General features: G+C 35.1%; 1 protein-coding gene across 4 annotated transcripts in view; it reads right to left on the bottom strand.

Moving 5' to 3' along the window:
- Positions 1-215: 215 nt before the first annotated feature.
- ZNF148 (zinc finger protein 148) overlaps positions 216-17477 on the bottom strand; it is a 131338-nt gene continuing 114076 nt past the window's right edge. For all 4 annotated transcript variants that reach the window (XM_036850084.1, XM_036850086.1, XM_036850087.1 and 1 more), the window contains 2 exons: positions 7274-7392; positions 216-6948 (listed from right to left, as the gene is read on the bottom strand). In XM_036850084.1, the coding sequence (XP_036705979.1) occupies positions 5350-6948; positions 7274-7392 (1718 nt within the window). In that variant the 3' untranslated portion in view covers positions 216-5349. The remainder of the gene's footprint in view (positions 6949-7273; positions 7393-17477) is intronic.

Genomic DNA, 17477 nt, shown 5'->3' with positions numbered 1-17477 from the left:
GACCCACTTGTGTCAGATACTGAGTTTGTAGTTCTTTCACACTGATTTCCCAGAGGGCTGAAGAAACATCGGCTATGACCTTTCAGGACATACATGATGCTCCCCTTTTTCCTATAAATTTGTTCTGGCATTTTATGAATTCCCAGTATCCATATTTCCACTTAGTTACCCACTCAAGCATAGCAACCCAATTCATTCAATTCTATACAACAGTGTCTATATTATGTACATGTTTAATTATCAATAGGAAATAGAAAATAAAATTTACAGTGATTGAGAAAGGGTCAGAAAATGGGATAGGAAAAGTAATACTGTATATTCAGAATATCCTATTATCCTACCAGTTTCAATGACAAGGTTTTTCCTTTATTAGTTGAAATACAAAGAAGGCATAGGGGATCCCAGGAAAATAACACTATATATCAGAAAATTCAACGTGCTCCACCATCAGGATTTCCATTACATTTAATTTCTTCTGTACAATTTTTATAAACTTGTTTTTCTTTTCAAAATCATCAGATTTCCAGATTAAATTCAGCACTACACAGTATGCCCCTTGAAGTAAAATGAGGTTACCTGCTTTATTTGGATACCAAGTTCCCTTCCAGACAGCATTAAAATAAAGACAAGTAAGACTACACAGATAAAATCCAGTATAATTCAAATCCAACAATGAAAAATTTCCCCCATATTGTTGCAAAATTCTTTCTACTGAAATGCTCTGCTACAATAATAAAAAGCATACATTACATATAAAAGATACCAGTGTACTAAAAAGTGACAGAAGTGGACTAGCAAATCCTTCAAAGCACATTATATAAATGACTAGCATTTAAAAACATTTTTCCTATAAAATGTAGGTCATATACATTTATAAATTGGCGGTTTTATTTCTAAAGCAGTGATGTGTGTGTTCAAATAGTTAGCTGTTCTGTACAGTATAATATCTACTCAAATCAAACTACAATAGGTTTGTCTTTCTTTGTATTGAAGTTGAATAAATTCATCTGATCAGCTGAGAAATCAAGGTTGAAAAATAAGTATCTAAAAATCAAAGTAGAAAGTTTAGAATTATTGAAATGTAGCTATGAAATATGAAGAGAACTACTTCACAATGGAGCTGAAGTCACCTCAAAACTTATGGGCTTGAATCTAAAACAGAAACAAATATTAAAATCCAAAGCAAACCACAAAGTTAGGTAGCAGTACAGAAGCAGGCAAAAAAACACACCCCCTTCCTTCAGTGTGATGGGCACTAAGTTTTGCAGTCTTCCTCCATCTTGCAGAAGAGTGGTAAGGCCATTCAATGCTTAGTGAAAGTGAATACAGATGAAGGCAGATTTAGCCTGTCTCCCCTGCAACTTCAATTATGCTGTGTAAACAGTGTTACGTTCCAATAGGAGGAACAATGGAATTTGCTTATAAAAACTGATTAAAGATAATCATTATTAAATGAAATAAAGATAATTAATAACTCTGAAATGTTTTTAGAACTTTCCTGATGCTACTTGTAAAGTTAGCACTGCTATGTATTATTGCTTACATACAGTACAACATCATATGCCTTCTAACATAAAGCAGTACTGTGATTTGTTTGTACATATTTACAGATTCTTAAAAACAAGCTGTAAAAACATTACATACTTTCAGACAATACAAATTAGCACATTGGTACTCACTTCAAAACAAATGGAATGCATAACATTAATAAACATCATAAAGGAAGACTCACATAAAAGTCCTTGATTGTCAAGACACGTTTATATATAAACTCTAACTGTGCAGAATTAAAGATTCAATCATAGGTACATCCTTATTTGATGAACCATATTTACAGCATGGTATTGCATAAAAAAATAAAATAATGTTTACAGGGTTTTACTTTTTTATCCATTGGATTAAAGAAAGCAACAAACACAACAAGAAATGTTTGTCTGCTTTAGTTTGTTTCCTACCAAAGTTTAAGTGAAAAAGGAAACATACGTTTTTTTATTTGCAGAATATAGCAAAAACAACTGGAAAATTATTTCCCTGAAATAAAGCAATTTGAAACGGAAAATGTTTAAATTAAATTGCAGAGTCAAAAAGTTTCTCATTGATTATAATAGTGCTTCTTCAAGTAAATATACTGTGAAAAAACGAGTTCTAGTTTAAAATGTTCTAAGTCTAAGAAATGTAGTTTTACAGTAATGCCTACTTTTAAGTTTCCCGGCTTTTTTTTTTTTTTTTTAACAGCCCTTTAAAAACCCAAATTAATAAAATGAAAGAAGTGGCAAAAGATCTAACCTAGCTGGCACTTTGCAAGTTTCTCTGGCCTGTGGAAATGAAAGCCTACCCTGAGCACAAGGCCTCTTTTGCCTCTCAAAACGAGAAAAATTACCCGACCATGGACAGTCCTCACTCAGCCAGAGCTAAAATTAGGATGGATTTCTATGGTATCAACTAGAAAATCTGCAAGTAGATCCAAAAAGTTTAAGAGCCACTTCAAATATTCTGAACCAAATGAAATATGTGTGCAATAAGTTTAAAAAAAAAAACCACGCTTTTAGAAGATGTTCAAGAGATATTACTTCATCTAATGTGATCTGTTTCCAATCTTCAAACATGAGAACAGGTCCTAAGAAAGCACACCTCACTCACACTGCCAAGTTTAAGGGTGTAAGAGTATGTTTTCATAGAACAATTTGCTCACCAAGAGAAATGAAAAAAAAATTGCAAAAGGATATCCTCAATATTGATTTAAAGCAGCACAAAAGGCTACTTGCTTTCTCTATTAATGCCCAGATAGAAATTAAGTAACTTTCTGAACCAAAGTGGGGAAACCCAAACTGCTGAGATGTTTATCATATGATGATAATACAAGGTAACTCTGGTAGGCATGTAGAATTTCACAGTAAGAGAGCAATGACTATACTTAAAAAGTGGTAAGTCAGTAAATTATGCCGAAGTATCATTTATCTCAAAATATGCTTATAATGTGGTAGAAAAGTCTGCCATTATGTAGATGTAAAGAAATGTGGTGAACACAGGAATTAAACACCTGAACTGCTTGCATGACTGCCACTTTCAAAGGCCTTCCCTCCTTAGCTTACTGCTCAGCAGTAGAGCCACATTCTAAAAACTGTGCTGGTGATGTTAACACAAACAAAAAACCTTATTCTGTACCAAGTTCTCAACAGAACAGAAATTCTAACCAGGCTCAAAACAAAAACAAAAAAACAAAATAAATGCCTACCATCATCCAATAGTAGTATGAGAAAAACAAAAATGCCTATACCTAGGGAGAGCACAGTTCCATTGTTAACATCTTGCCTGAATGAAGCCTTCTTGAGGTTGTAATGTGCAACGCAAGACACACCATTCTTAAGAGTCAATAATGGCAGAACTTCAATATCTACTTCAAAGAAGTCTAAAATTCTTGAAAAATTTGGCAGCAAAGAAAGCTGTCAAATGGGAAAATATTTCAAGCAAAGTTTAATAACCAAAGTGTAGAGGAAACCCATATTAAACATAATTTATATTCCTTATCATAAAAACACCATATATTCAAAATAAATGCAAAAAATGTTAAGGGTAGGTATTTCTTTGTTCCCTTTCTTTATGAGAACAGTCTTGGGATAACATTAAATAAAAGAAAAAAATAATTTAAATGTATAACATTCTATACTGAAACAAAGACTGCAGATCTATAAGGCCAATACAAAAGTTAAAATGGAAATTAACAATAAAGTTGCATCTTCCAAGGGTTTTAATTTTAGATTATCACTGGTGCTATATCAGTACGTGTGCATTGTGACAAAGATGGTGGAAATTTAAAATAAAAAACCAAAAAGGTGGAAGAAATTAAACAGGATAATAAAATCAATATAACTAATGTTACTTTCCAAAAATTAAAACTGTCCAATGTGTAACTCAAACCATCATTCTTTAGAAAAGTATATATATAATATGTATATATATAAAAGCACTATTTATTGTACCATGCTGTATTATTTTAAGACAAAGAATTAAAAAAAAAAAACATTCGTGGATTAAGGATAAAGTCTGTAGTTTATTTAGATTTTGAAATGCAACAAAAAGTTTCCGATCACTCATCTAGCTGAAAAAGAAACTGTAGTTACTAGAATTAGTAAACACTCTTGGTTTGTAAAATTGTAATGAGCAGTGTTCATTAAAAAGTAACTCAAGATAAAATAAGCAATTAAAATGCCCATTTCTTTAGTTTCTCTGGATACTGTTTAATTATCCAATCTATCAAGATTCTAGAAAGAGAAGGATTAAACCAGGTTTTACAGTTCCAAAGATATCCAATTTCCTTTTATTGCCAAAAATTAAAATTTTCAATTATGAGATGATTATGACACAACCATATCAAACCTAAAAATCTAAATTTTTTTTTTTACTTTGAGAAATCAAAAATACCAAATAGATTCTAAGTGCTCTATGTTAACTGAAGTGTATATGTAAAGTAAAATACAATTAAGCTTTAAAATGTGGAATATACATTTTGTATAAGCATTATGTTCTTGGGAATGTAATCTACAGAATATCTTTTTACTAAAACTTCAAAACCTTGATACTTGCACATGAAAAATCATAAAAAATATCTAGGTACAACTGTACAAAGAAACTGACACCAATATGCATACTTCCATAGAGAAGTGAATGCTTCAACAGTTATGTATTTTGGTAAAAGTTTTGAAAGTATGCATATTTTTAAAGTAATTAGGCTTTTAAATAGTGGAGTCTTAGACTATCAGATTTTTATTACTTTTTTCTCAAAAAAAAAATGTCAATATAATGCAAAATGAAAATCAAGGGTATATGGCATATCATTCTTTTTAAAAGGTGGTTTCCTTTTTTCCCCCTATAGGACACACTAATTTTTTTAAGCCATAATCTCTTGACATTTAAACTTTTAAGTTCACTCTGTCTATAAAGTATATTCAGATTCCCTGCTGAAGTGCCATGACTATGCTGAAAAACTTAGAAACAGTATGAGTAAATTTCACACAATTACTAATCTCCTAAAAATGTACAATATTATCAGTTAGGAAACAATTGTGCGAAAGTCTTTTTTTTCCTTTTAAACTTGGTGTAGGTGGAATAGCAAGTTTCTGATCTAAAACAAGTAATGCATTGCTTCTATAAAGGTGACAACATGTAAGGCAGTTCAAAGAATGCTGACTAACCAAACAAAATGCAGTTATTGGATTATCTTGCTATTCATATCAGCTTAACTTGTTTTAACGCATTGCTCTTAAATCTGTACAGCACTCCATTTTTCACAGAGTAACCCCACTCTTGATTAATCTGTTCTAAAGTGCCAGTATTATTTACACATTTTTTTTAGCCAAAAGTCTGGCCAGTTGTGGCATCAGGTGAGGATGTCATCCCAGCTCTATTATCATTTACATTCACCAAGGGAAATTCTGGAAATTCAGCACTTGTCCCTGGTCCCCGAAGGTTCACCTGTCCATTGGCAGTGCTAAACTGAGTAGCTATTCCAGCTCTGGATCCATGATATGGAGCACGGAAGGGTTGTTCAAAAGAGCTCATTTGGTAAGCTTGGTGGACAGGCTGAGCCTCAGCTTTCTTCTGAGAAGTCACTTGATCCAAAAAGTCCTGTGTTGATGTGGCAGAAGCATGGTTTGTCTCATCACCTGAAAAGGGAAATGAGTGCTGTGAATCACCAACTATTAGTCCAAAGTGGGACTTATCTGGAGTTGTTCTTAGTGGAGAATTCATTCCTGATCGAAAGCTATTGATGGGCATGGCTGCATAGACTTGCTTGTCTATGGAAGAGAATGCTGGCTGATTTGGAAGGGTCTGGTTATCGGTCACAAAGTTAAGGCTCGGGCTGTTCAAATAGGCATCATTTTGGCTAGTTCTGTCCAAAGCCTGCTGCAGAAACTTTGAGTATTCCTGCAACATGTTGGCTTTATCTGATGAGGATGCTTGGGAGCTTGATCCAACATTCTCCGACTGGGTAACCTCAGGTACTTCGGAAGAATTTATTGATATGCTAGAAGTCACCTCAGTGTCCGCAACACTGAATGATATCTCATGTTGTCCATTCGCTTTATGAGAATAATGATCCAACAGAGTCTGCAGTACCTCATCTGGAATAACATTTTTGTCATGATTACTCTTTATCTCCACATTCAGTGCCTGTGAATCTAATATGGATGCTGTGGTACTCTCATCAATGACACTTGCCACAGCTGCCTGTGTTACAGAAGGCTGAGAAGCTATGGTACCCACATTCAGCGCATACTCCCTACTATTATTACTTGCTGCCTGAAGATATCGCTTCTTCTTCAAAAACTGCATGGCATCATCATAATTAGTGCTACTGTGCACAGGTTTACTAGGCCCCTCTTGCAAATTGTCAACCTGGTCAATGTCAGCATTGCCTTCTGAGTCCAGTAAAGCTTGCTTGTCCACAAGCTCAAAAGCATACTTTGAAACTTTGCTCTCTTCATATGTGGATAAAGGCGAAATTGTTTGATTTTGCTCCAACGGCTGTTTCAGACTCCTCTTACTATTAATTTTTTTGAGAACCAACTTAGGTGGATGTATTTCTCCTGATGCATCTTCTAAATGCGATCCCCCAACTGAAGAATGCGGCATTTCAACAGCATACTCTGCTACCATATACTCATCTTTTACTTTAGTACTTGAAGAGTAAAGAGGCAAGTAATCATTTTTGTCTTTCTTCAGGTCAGATTTGTCCAAAGAACTCTCTTTGTCCATCCCAGATGATTTTTTCTCAGTTTTCTGCCTTTTCTTTTTTGGCAGTGAGTTATCTTTTGGTGATGTAGAAAAGCCAGAATCTTCCTCGGATGTCAGAAGGCCACCTTTGATGGCACATCTGTTTAGTTTTTTGTCATGATTTTCATGGCACATACGTTTATGTTTCAGTACACGATCTGTTCTGGAAAAATACTGTCGAATTCAAAGTTCGGAAGTGAGTTTTTTTGTTTTAGTTTGTATTTTGGTCAACCAAGAAAAGAAAAGAAAAAAACGGAATTAATATAAAGATAGATATAAGTATAATAATATGAGCAACTCCAAACTAATTTGCTGAGCCAACTGTATATTACAAATTGAATCAACAGCAGTTAGGAAGTTCTTCAAATAGTTTTAGTAGTAACATTTTCTAATTTAACTTATTAGAATTGTTTTATAATTTAATTTCAGATAGAAGAGTTTCAATGTCACTCATACCACAGTAAAGGGATTTTTTAAAAAAATTCAAACCACATCTTACCTGTAAACAGTATTCACACTGGTAGGGTTTTTCTCCACTATGAGTTCTCTTATGCCTTTCCATATGATATTTTTGAATGAATCTCATACCACATTCATCACAGCGAAATGGTTTTTCACCTAGCACATGATACAGAAAGTTTAAAACAAAACAAATACTGTAAAATAATGAATTACTTTACCACAAGAACCTCTAAATAAATGGCTTTTGAACGTTGCCATACTTTGTTCTTTTTAAATGACAAAAGTCTCCCTTATACTAAACATATCTTCCAGTTTAATTTGTCAAGAATATCTTGCTTTGTAAAAATGAAAGAGATTGGTACACGCCATTGGAAAGAAAAGGTTGAAAGCAGGCATACTCAATTTCCCTTTTACTGTATGTGTACATAATATACTCCTTCCATAGAGACTGGTATTATTACCAGGACCTTAACAGTAATATGAACAGGGTTTCAGTAGAGTGGCTGATGTTTCTAATCCTTTTTTCAATCATACAAAAAGTATTCCAGAAAATTTTTTGAAAAAACAAAATGTTACCCATACATAGTCCAACACAATTCTTGGGTATACCTTTTTAATTCTTCATGTCTTTTCAAAGATATGTGTGGTTAAATGAAATCTGAATCCTAGGAAAATATTTTTTAAATCTAATTTATTAAAACATAAGAAGAGGGCTTCCCTGGTGGCGCAGTGGTTGAGAATCTGCCTGCCAATGCAGGGGACACGGGTTCGAGCCCTGGTCTGGGAAGATCCCACATGCTGCGGAGCAACTGGGCCCGTGAGCCACAACTACTGAGCCTGCGCATCTGGAGCCTGTGCTCCGCAACAAGAGAGGCCGCGATAGTGAGAGGACCGCGCACCGCGATGAAGAGTGGCCCCCGCTTGCCGCAGCTAGAGAAAGCCCTCGCACAGAAACGAAGACCCAACACAGCCATAAAAATATATATATAAATAAATAAATTAATTAAAAAAAAAAAAAGAATGGGGCCTCCTAAAGATACCCATTTAAAAATAAATAAATAAATAAAATAAAACATAAGAAGAGTTTAAATTAGAGACTAAGTTTTAAAAGTAAGGTTTGTTTATACTGATTCTCTTTTCCTCAACTCAAACCAGCATTTCTCATGTCCTTTCGGGAGCGAATTAAATTGAGGGCTGTTAACTGGGCACACGACCCCCACAACACCCCCAGTTTTTTTTTTTTTAAATCACATAAGGACTTCTCAGCTTTAATGAACCATTAATAAGAAGATCTAAAATAGCTTTTACTGATAAAGCCACAGCCTAAGTAAATAGAAGGATGTGACAAGAAGTTATCTTAAATAATGCTTGTTTGGGAAACCACTGTTTCTACCTTTCATACAGTCAACAAAACTTTACTGAATACTTCTCCTCTACCCATAAAAGTATAAGACATGTTACTTGTCCTCAAAGAGTTTATGACATAATTGGGAAAACAAGAAAGAAACAACTAACAGAACTATATCCAGCTCTGGTTTACCTTTATAACTTTATAACCCACTAGTTATCTTCTTAACATTTTCCTCCAGCCAAATCGAAGAACCTACCATCTCATGCTTTCCTACTTCTGCCTTGATTCACGCAGCTCCCTCAGTCCACCTCTGTGTGTTCTGGTACTACACTCCCCTCAAGGCCCAACCCATCTCCTCTGGGATACTTTGCCCTATTCCCCTAGAGGAAAGGCATCTTTATCTTCTTTAACTTTCCACAGAACTTCAGCTGTACCTCTCCAATGGCACTCATTACTTTCATTCCAATAATTATTTTGTACCACTCTATTCTTTTAACTAAATTACATTTCTTTAGGTCAGAATCTGGACCTAAATTATCTTTATGTAGCTCAAAATACTTTGGGCAACTTTTAAGGGCCACATGAATGGCATAAAGGATTATTACAGTGGATTATAATTGGAAAAAATGTTATTATGAGCTGGTATGATTTGGGAAAGCTTCTTGTGTTAGAATCTAAGCTGAGTAGCCCTTTAAGGGATTGTGTGTATGAGATTAAAGCCAAGGAAAGAAAATTTAGTGAGGAATAACAGAGCAACTAAGGGTTTAGATACTATAAAATATACTGGAGAACTGGTACCTAAAAAGACAATTTAATTTGGCAACAAATAAATTATTTGAAACTTTCAAGAACTGCAACTTCTGTAACTGCTATGGAGTTATCAAATTTTAGGGCCGAAGGGACTTTGAAATGGCTTCAAACTGTGCTCTTGGGGGCTCCACAGAGGCCCCCAAAGGATCATCCTGGTGTGGCAAATGGCTGTAAGGTTGCCACCCGAAATTCAGGACAGAACAGCTCCCCTTCTGTACACAGGGAATCTGAGTAAGGACTCCAGGGTTCAAAGGCTAGAATGGAGACCTAACACAACTAATCTCGACCAATTTACTTATTTTTACAAAAAAGAAAGTCCAGAAAAATTAAGATACTTGTCCAAGGGGTTAGTAAGTGGATAACTAATGAAGCAACAAAAGCTGGAAGAGAAGACCACTTATTTCGGAAGTTCGAAAGTGAAAGAAATGAGAAAAAGGAGGTGAGAAGTAATAGGAGGCAATCCATTCGAGACTAAGAATTGGTAAGGGTGGGAAACTGAACTAAAATGGAATATTATGGTGAATAATCAAAATAACAAGATCCCAGAAGAACTAGGATGAAAAGGGAAGGAGAGTACAAGTATTATTTTATAAAGAAGTTTAAGAATAGGTGCATATTTTGAAATAAAGACTGTATATGATAGAGCTCATTAAGATCAGAAGTTAAAGTCATTCTTCAAAAGTTAGAGAGGATAAAAGAGAAAATTAGTGAACTTTTTAGAATTCAATTAATTCTACATGATATTCATGAACTGGAAGACTTTAATGTTAAAAATGATAATATACTCCACATTGGTCAAAGCAGAAGCTGACAACCTGATCCTAAAATTCATATGGAAATGCAAGGGATCCATAACAGCTAAAGCAATCTTGAAAAAGAAGAACTAAGTAGGAAGACTCAGACTTCCCAACTTCAAAACTTACAATCAAGCTACAGTAGTAAGATAGTGTGGTAATGGCATAAGGATAGACATACACATCGAGTAATAGAATTGAGAGTCTAGAAACAAACCTTTACATTTATAGTTGACTGACTTCAGTGGGGAAAAAACAGTCTTTTCAACAATGACACTGGGACAATTTGATACCCATATGCAAAAGAATGGGGTTGGACCCCAACCTCACACTGTATACAAAAATTAACTCAAAATGGATCATAGGCCTAAATGTGGGAACTAAAACCGTAAAACTCTTGGAAGAAAATATAGGAATACATCTTGACTTTGGATTAGGCAATGATTTCTTAGATACAACACCAAAAGCACAAGCAAACAAACAAAAAATAAATAAAATATACCTCATCAAAATTAAAAACTTTTGTGCTTCAAAGGACACTATCAAGAAAGTAAAAAGACAAAATGCTGTAGTAGCTGCTGTGGGAAATAGTTTGGCAATTCCTCAAAATGTTAAACTTAGAATTACCATACAAGCCAACTGTTCTACTCCTAGGTATATACCCTAAAGAACTGCAAACAGGGATTCACTCAGAGACTTGTATACCAATGCTCACAGCAGCATTACTCACAACAACCAAAATATGGAAGCAACCCAAGTGTTGACTGGATAAACAACATGTGATATATACAGACAATGGAATATTTTTCAGCCATAAAAAGGAATGAAATTCTGATACATGATACAACATGGATGAACCCTGAATAAATTATGCTAAGTGAAAGAAACCAGGCACAAAAAGGACAAATACTTCGTGATTCCATTTATATGAAATACCTAGAGTAGGCAAATTCACAGGGATAGAAAGTAGAATAAAGGTTACCAGGGACTAGCAGAGGAAGGAAAGGGGAGTTACTGCTTAATGGCTACAGGTTTTTGTTTGTGTACAATTTTGTTACACAATGTTATAAATGTACTTCACTACACTACATTGTATGCTTGAAAATGATTAAATGATAAACTTCAAGTTACGGTTTTTTTTTTTAAAAAGGTGAAAAGGCAATCCATGGAATGGGAAAAAATATTTGCAGATCATATGTCTGATAAGGGATGTATATCCAGTATGTTAAAAAAAACTCTTACAACTCAACAATAAAACGACAAATAAACTAATTTAATAACAGGTAATGGATCTGAATGAACATTTCTCCAAAGAATATATACAAATAGCCAATAAGTACATGAAAAGATGCTCAACATCACTACTCATTAGGGAAATGCAAATCAGTATCACGAGATACCACTTCACACCCAATAGGACAGTTAAAACAGAAAGGACAGTAACAAGGGTGAGCATGGATGCAGAGAAACTGGAACCCTCATACTTGGATGGTACGACTGTAAAGTGGCACAGCTGCTTCGGAAAACAATTTTGCAGATCCTTAAAATGCTAAACATAAGAGTTACCATATGACTTGGCAATTCCACTCCAAAGCATATACCCAAGAGTACTGAAAACATTATTTCCACACAAAAACAAATATGCCTAACAGCATTATTCATAATAGCCAAAAAGTAAAAACAACCCAAATGTCCCTGAACTAATGAATGAAATATGGTATATTCATAAATGGAATATTATTTAGCTATAAAAAGTAATAGAAGTACATGCTACAACATGAATGAACCTTTAAAACATTATGCTAAGTGAAAGGAACTAGACAAAAAAGACCACCTACTGTATGATTCCATTCATAAGAAATGTCCAGAACAGGGAAATCCATAGAGACAGAAAGGAGAGTAAAGATTGCCTAGTATTGGGAGGAAGGGGTACGGGATTTTAGAATGGTGAAAGTTATTCTAAAAATTAGACTGTGGTGACAGCTGTGCAACTCTGTGAATATGCCATAAACTACTGAATTGTACACTTTAAAGGGGTGGATTTTTTGATATTGTCAATTATATCTCGATAAAGTTGCAACTTTAATACTGCATGATAACACAACTGACACCATGCAAAGTGAATGAGAAATGATTTCTTCCCACAAGGAGCGAGCAATTAAATTTAAAATAAATTAAATGGGGCTTCCCTGGTGACGCAGTGGTTAAGAATCTGCCTGCCAATGCAGGGGACACGGGTTTGAGCCCTGGTCTGGGAAGATCCCACATGCCGCGGAGCAACTAAGCCCGCGAGCCACAACGACTGAGCCTGCGCGTCTGGAGCCTGTGCTCCTCAACGGGACAGGCCGCGACAGTGAGAGGCCCGCGCACCGCGATGAAGAGTGGCCCCCGCTCGCCGCAACTGGAGAAGGCCCTCGCACAGAAACGAAGACCCAACACAGACAAAAATACATACAAATAAAAAGGAGACTGATATTTAAAATAAATAAATAAAAAATAATAAATTAATTAATTAAATGGAGAAAAATCGTGCTTAAATTATTTGCTACATATTAGAAGATCAAGAATTAAAAGCTTATTTAACCAGAAGCAACATTAAGAAATTTACTTTAACAAACATTAATGCCTTGGGCTTCCGTGGTGGCGCAGTGGTTGAGAATCTGCCTGCCAATGCAGGGGACACGGGTTCGAGCCCTGGTCCGGGAAGATCCCACATGCCGCGGAGCAACTGGGCCAGTGAGCCACAATTACTGAGCCTGCGCGTCTGGAGCCTGTGCTCCGCAACAAGAGAGGCCGCGACAGTGAGAGGCTCGCACACTGCGATGAAGAGTGGCCCCCGCTGGCCTTAACTAGAGAAAGCCCTCGCACAGAAACGAAGACCCAACACAGCCAAAAAAAATAAAATAAATAAATAATTTAAAACAAACAAACAAACAAACATTAATGCCTTAAAAGCAGTTTGTAAAAATGTTCCTTTGTTGCTTAAAACAAAACACTTTCACGGCCCCCTAAACAGAACAATTATGACGGCTAAGTCAGACAGAAATGAATGTAAACACAAATTCATCTTCCGTAGTCATTTATTTTTTGATTACCCACTTCTGTTATCCTTATTTCTAATCCTTTGTCTTTTGTTCTGCTTTAGAATTTATTTCCCTTTTTTACTCTACCATCTTTCTTTGCATCTTGTTCTCCCTCTCCCATTTTTTCCCCTTCTTCTCTCTCTCCCTTTTTAACTAGCCATTCCAGAATAAAACTTTTTAAGTTTTGCCATTTAAGGATCCTTGTTTGTTTATGGATTAGATCACATACTTAAATGATTCCCCCCCAAAAATCAAAACAACATAGAGAAGTATACAGGAAAAAGTCTTCCTCTTATCTTTGCCCCTCCATAGGTAACTACATTCATTTGTTTGGGTCTGTTTCTTTCCAGAGTTTCTTGAGACAGGCATAAACAAAAATAAGTACATATTCTTTTTGTAATTTTTCCCTCTTTCTTACATGAAGATAGCGTATTTTATTGTGTTCTGCATCTTTTTTTTAAATTCAGTAATTTGGAGATCTTATCAGTAGAAAAAGAGCTAGCTCATTTGTTCTGACAGCTGATACCGTTCACTGATGGATAGACATACAATTTATTTAACCAATCCCCTATTATTTCCAAACATTTCCTGTTATAAATAGTGCTGTAATAGATACCCTGTCAATACAAAATTTGCAGGTACATCTGTAGGATAAATTCTCAAAAACAGAATTCCCAGTCAAATAATAAATATATTTGTGATTTTGAAATACACTGCCAAAATTGGTCTCCACAGGAGATATTAATATGTACCCCGCCAGCCATGTATGAGTGACTGTTTCCCTATAACCTCGCCATATACTACTATGTTGTTAAACTTCCTGATGACTACAAATCTAATATGTGAAAAAACAATATTTCAGTATGATGTTGACCATCTTACATGTCATTTTCTAAGAACTGTCTGCACCTATCTTTCACCTTTTTTTTTTTTTTTTTTAACCAGGTTGCTGATCTTTTTCTTGATGATTTATAAGAGCTTTATTAAAGAGACTGGTCATTTGTCTGTATGAGTTCCAGTTTTGTTTTGTTTTTTTTAAATAGTGGGGGCGGAGTTGTTTGGCTACTAGGGGTTTTAACTTTTACATAGATGAATTTATCAATCATTTATTTTACGGATATTAAATTTTGAGTGTTATTTAGAAAGAACATTCCTGTTCCAATCTGTCCATATTTTTAATGACACGTATGTAGTTTCATCTTTTACATTAAATCACATACATTTGGAGTTCATCCTGAGGTAGAATGTGATGGATAAAACTCTGTCTTTCCAGATGGCTATCCAGTTTTTCCAACATCATTTACTGCAAGGTTCATCTTTTCTTGATCACATTTTTTATCACAATCATACACTAATAAGTTCCATGGGTCTATTTCTAGACCTTCTATTCTGTTCTATGGGACTATTCATAAGCCAGAACCAACAAGTTTTAGTTATTAAGACTTTATAATATACTTCATCATTTGGTAGGACTAATCCCCCTCACTGTTCTTCTTTTGTTTTTCTCTGGTTTGTCTACTTTCCAAATAATTTCTGAATTAGCTTGTCTAGTATCTGTGGTGGGGGGAAGGGAGAGTTGCCTGAAATGTTTATGTTAACTTATGGAAAATTGATACACTTTATGTGCTTTATGATGTTAACTCTTCTCACTGAAAAAAGTGGGGGTGGGGTTGTTTTGTTTTGTGTCCTCAGTAGTGTTTTCATAATTTCCTAATACGGAATTTTCCACATTTCTTGTTGCTGATATTATAAAAAGGGTGTTTACTTCCATTAAATCTTCTACTCTGTGTGTGTACACATACAAAGTATATGGTTTTCTGCAATTTGAATGAATTTGCTGGTTTTTAGCCATTTTCAGTTGACTCTCACGGGTTTTCCAAGTTTACAATAATACGGTTATTTTTAACCTATAATAGTTTTCCTACTTTTGCTGGCTACTATTCTCAAATATTATGTTAAAAGTAACGGTGATAACGTGCTCTGTATCTTGTTCCCAACTTTGGTACTTTGGTATGTCTCTTGAATGGAAATGAAAATAAAAGTTGATATATATTTCCTTAAGAAACATAAAAACACTTAAGTGAAATTTCTTTAGGAGAAAATCCCGTTATTGTTTTTCCCCTTAAGGACCAGAGCCCCTCTACTGGAAAAGGAAGACAATCTATACAGCACTTGAGTGATTTTAAGATGAACAGGAAAGGCTTACATGAAAAATACCAAGGATTTTGTAAATACTGTTTACAATTTAGGAAAGCAATAACATGGTGAAGAAGAAACAATTTCAAGGTGTTCCACTAATGATAATTTTCCAATACCCAAGGAGCCTGGAGTTTCAATTCTAATGGTTATCAATGAGACCACACTTTTCCCCCACTGCAGTGTTTCTCCCTGGTAACTCTGACATTGCACACACTGAGTTGTTTACGGGTAAGAATTCTTAACTTAAAATGTGAGTAATTATTAGGGCAAGTTATATAGAAGAAACTGATAAGGACATAAGCTTTATGCATAAACTAGCTCACTATGACTTGATACATCAATCTCATTTTTGGTAGTTTCAACTAATCCTCTTCTTCCTTTTCAACCATTCTAACCTGGCTTCTGCATTTACTTCATCAAAACGGTTCTTGTAAATCACCTCCAGGTTACCAAATACAACCAAATGTTTTCAGTTATCTTAGACCTCTCAACAGCATTCAGCTTAGGTGATCCCTTTCTTTTTCCTTGAATTCACTTTTCCCTTGACTTCTATGACATTCATACTCTTTCAACCTCTCTGACTGCTCCTTCTCAATACTCTTTCCAGCTCACTCTCCTCCCTCCAACCATGAAATATTTTAGTTCTTCATGGCTTCCTCCTAAGCTCCCTGCTTTTCTCCTTCTATATTCTTTTCTTTGGCAAAAAGGGAAACACCTATTTCCATAGCTTTAATTACTCTCTAATCTGAGCCCCAGACCACACATCCAAACTGCCTACTGAACATAACTACTTCCATGACACTGAGGGATCTCTAATACTTCATATCCCACACTAAACTTGTGATCTTCAACCCACAGCTTAGTCCTTATCCAGATGCCCTCTTTGTATGAATGGCATCTAGTTCTGCAAGCCAGAGGCCTGCACAGCTTTTCTATATACCCGTCTCCATATTCAACTGGTTAACATGTCACTGACCTACTGATTCTACCCACTAAATACCTGTCAGGTCTGCCCACTTCTTTCCACTTTCCACTGTCATCACCCAAGTTCAAGATACTATCATCCCCTGACCTGGACTACTATTTAATATCTTCCTAACAGTAGTCTCTATGGGATGCACTCTCATCTCTTCCTAATTCTACATCAAAGCGAGATTTTGTTAACATTAAGTATATCTGATCACGTTGAAAGCCTACTGTTCCTAGGATTAACACACACACACACACTCCCTCCCTCTCTCTCTCTCTCCCTCTGGGTCCACTACCATCTGGCCCCTACCTTTTTATCTCATATCTGATCTTTCTTCACAACCCTCCTCTTCACTTTCTGAGCTCTAGTCAAAGTGGTCTTTCAATTCCCAGTACTGTCATGCTTTTTCTCCTCCCCAGGATCATTTTCTCCTATAACTCCTCCCCAAAACCAATTCTTTGTCATGATAGTGGATCTAAAGTGCTTTACACTCAAGAAATGGTATCTACTGTTCTTAGTAATCAGAATGAAAGTGGCAATTATTTTAATAATGAAGTCTTCATCAAATCTAGGTCAAAATATTTATATTATTTAGATATTATGACATCTAATATAATAATATATAATAAAAAACTATAATATTTAGGTATTATGGTATCTGTGACAATGTTCACATGGCCTAGTAAAACATACTTGATAATAGAAGGGATTTTCTATCTTTAATAAGTCATAAAAAAGGAAGATCAGAAAAAATTCACAAGTATAATAAATACTACACTAACCAAAAAAGATCATTCATTATTATGAAAAGCACTATAAGTACTTAAGAGTACAGGTTTTCGAGCCCGACTAGCCAGGTTATAGTGCTGGTCTCAGCATTTCTTAACTGTGAGACACTGAGGATGTTATTTAAACTCTTAAGACTTGATATTCTCATCCATAAAGTGAAAATATTAATAAAACATATATCAGAACCAAATGTTAAATGAGATAACGTGTGTGAGTAACCTGTCTTTGCTTAAGAAAAAGCCTAG

The sequence above is a fragment of the Balaenoptera musculus genome, chromosome 4, assembly GCF_009873245.2.
Source record: "Balaenoptera musculus isolate JJ_BM4_2016_0621 chromosome 4, mBalMus1.pri.v3, whole genome shotgun sequence".
NCBI lineage: Eukaryota > Metazoa > Chordata > Mammalia > Artiodactyla > Balaenopteridae > Balaenoptera > Balaenoptera musculus.
Note: the sequence above shows the minus strand (reverse complement) of the source record. Positions and strands in the feature narration are given on the sequence as shown.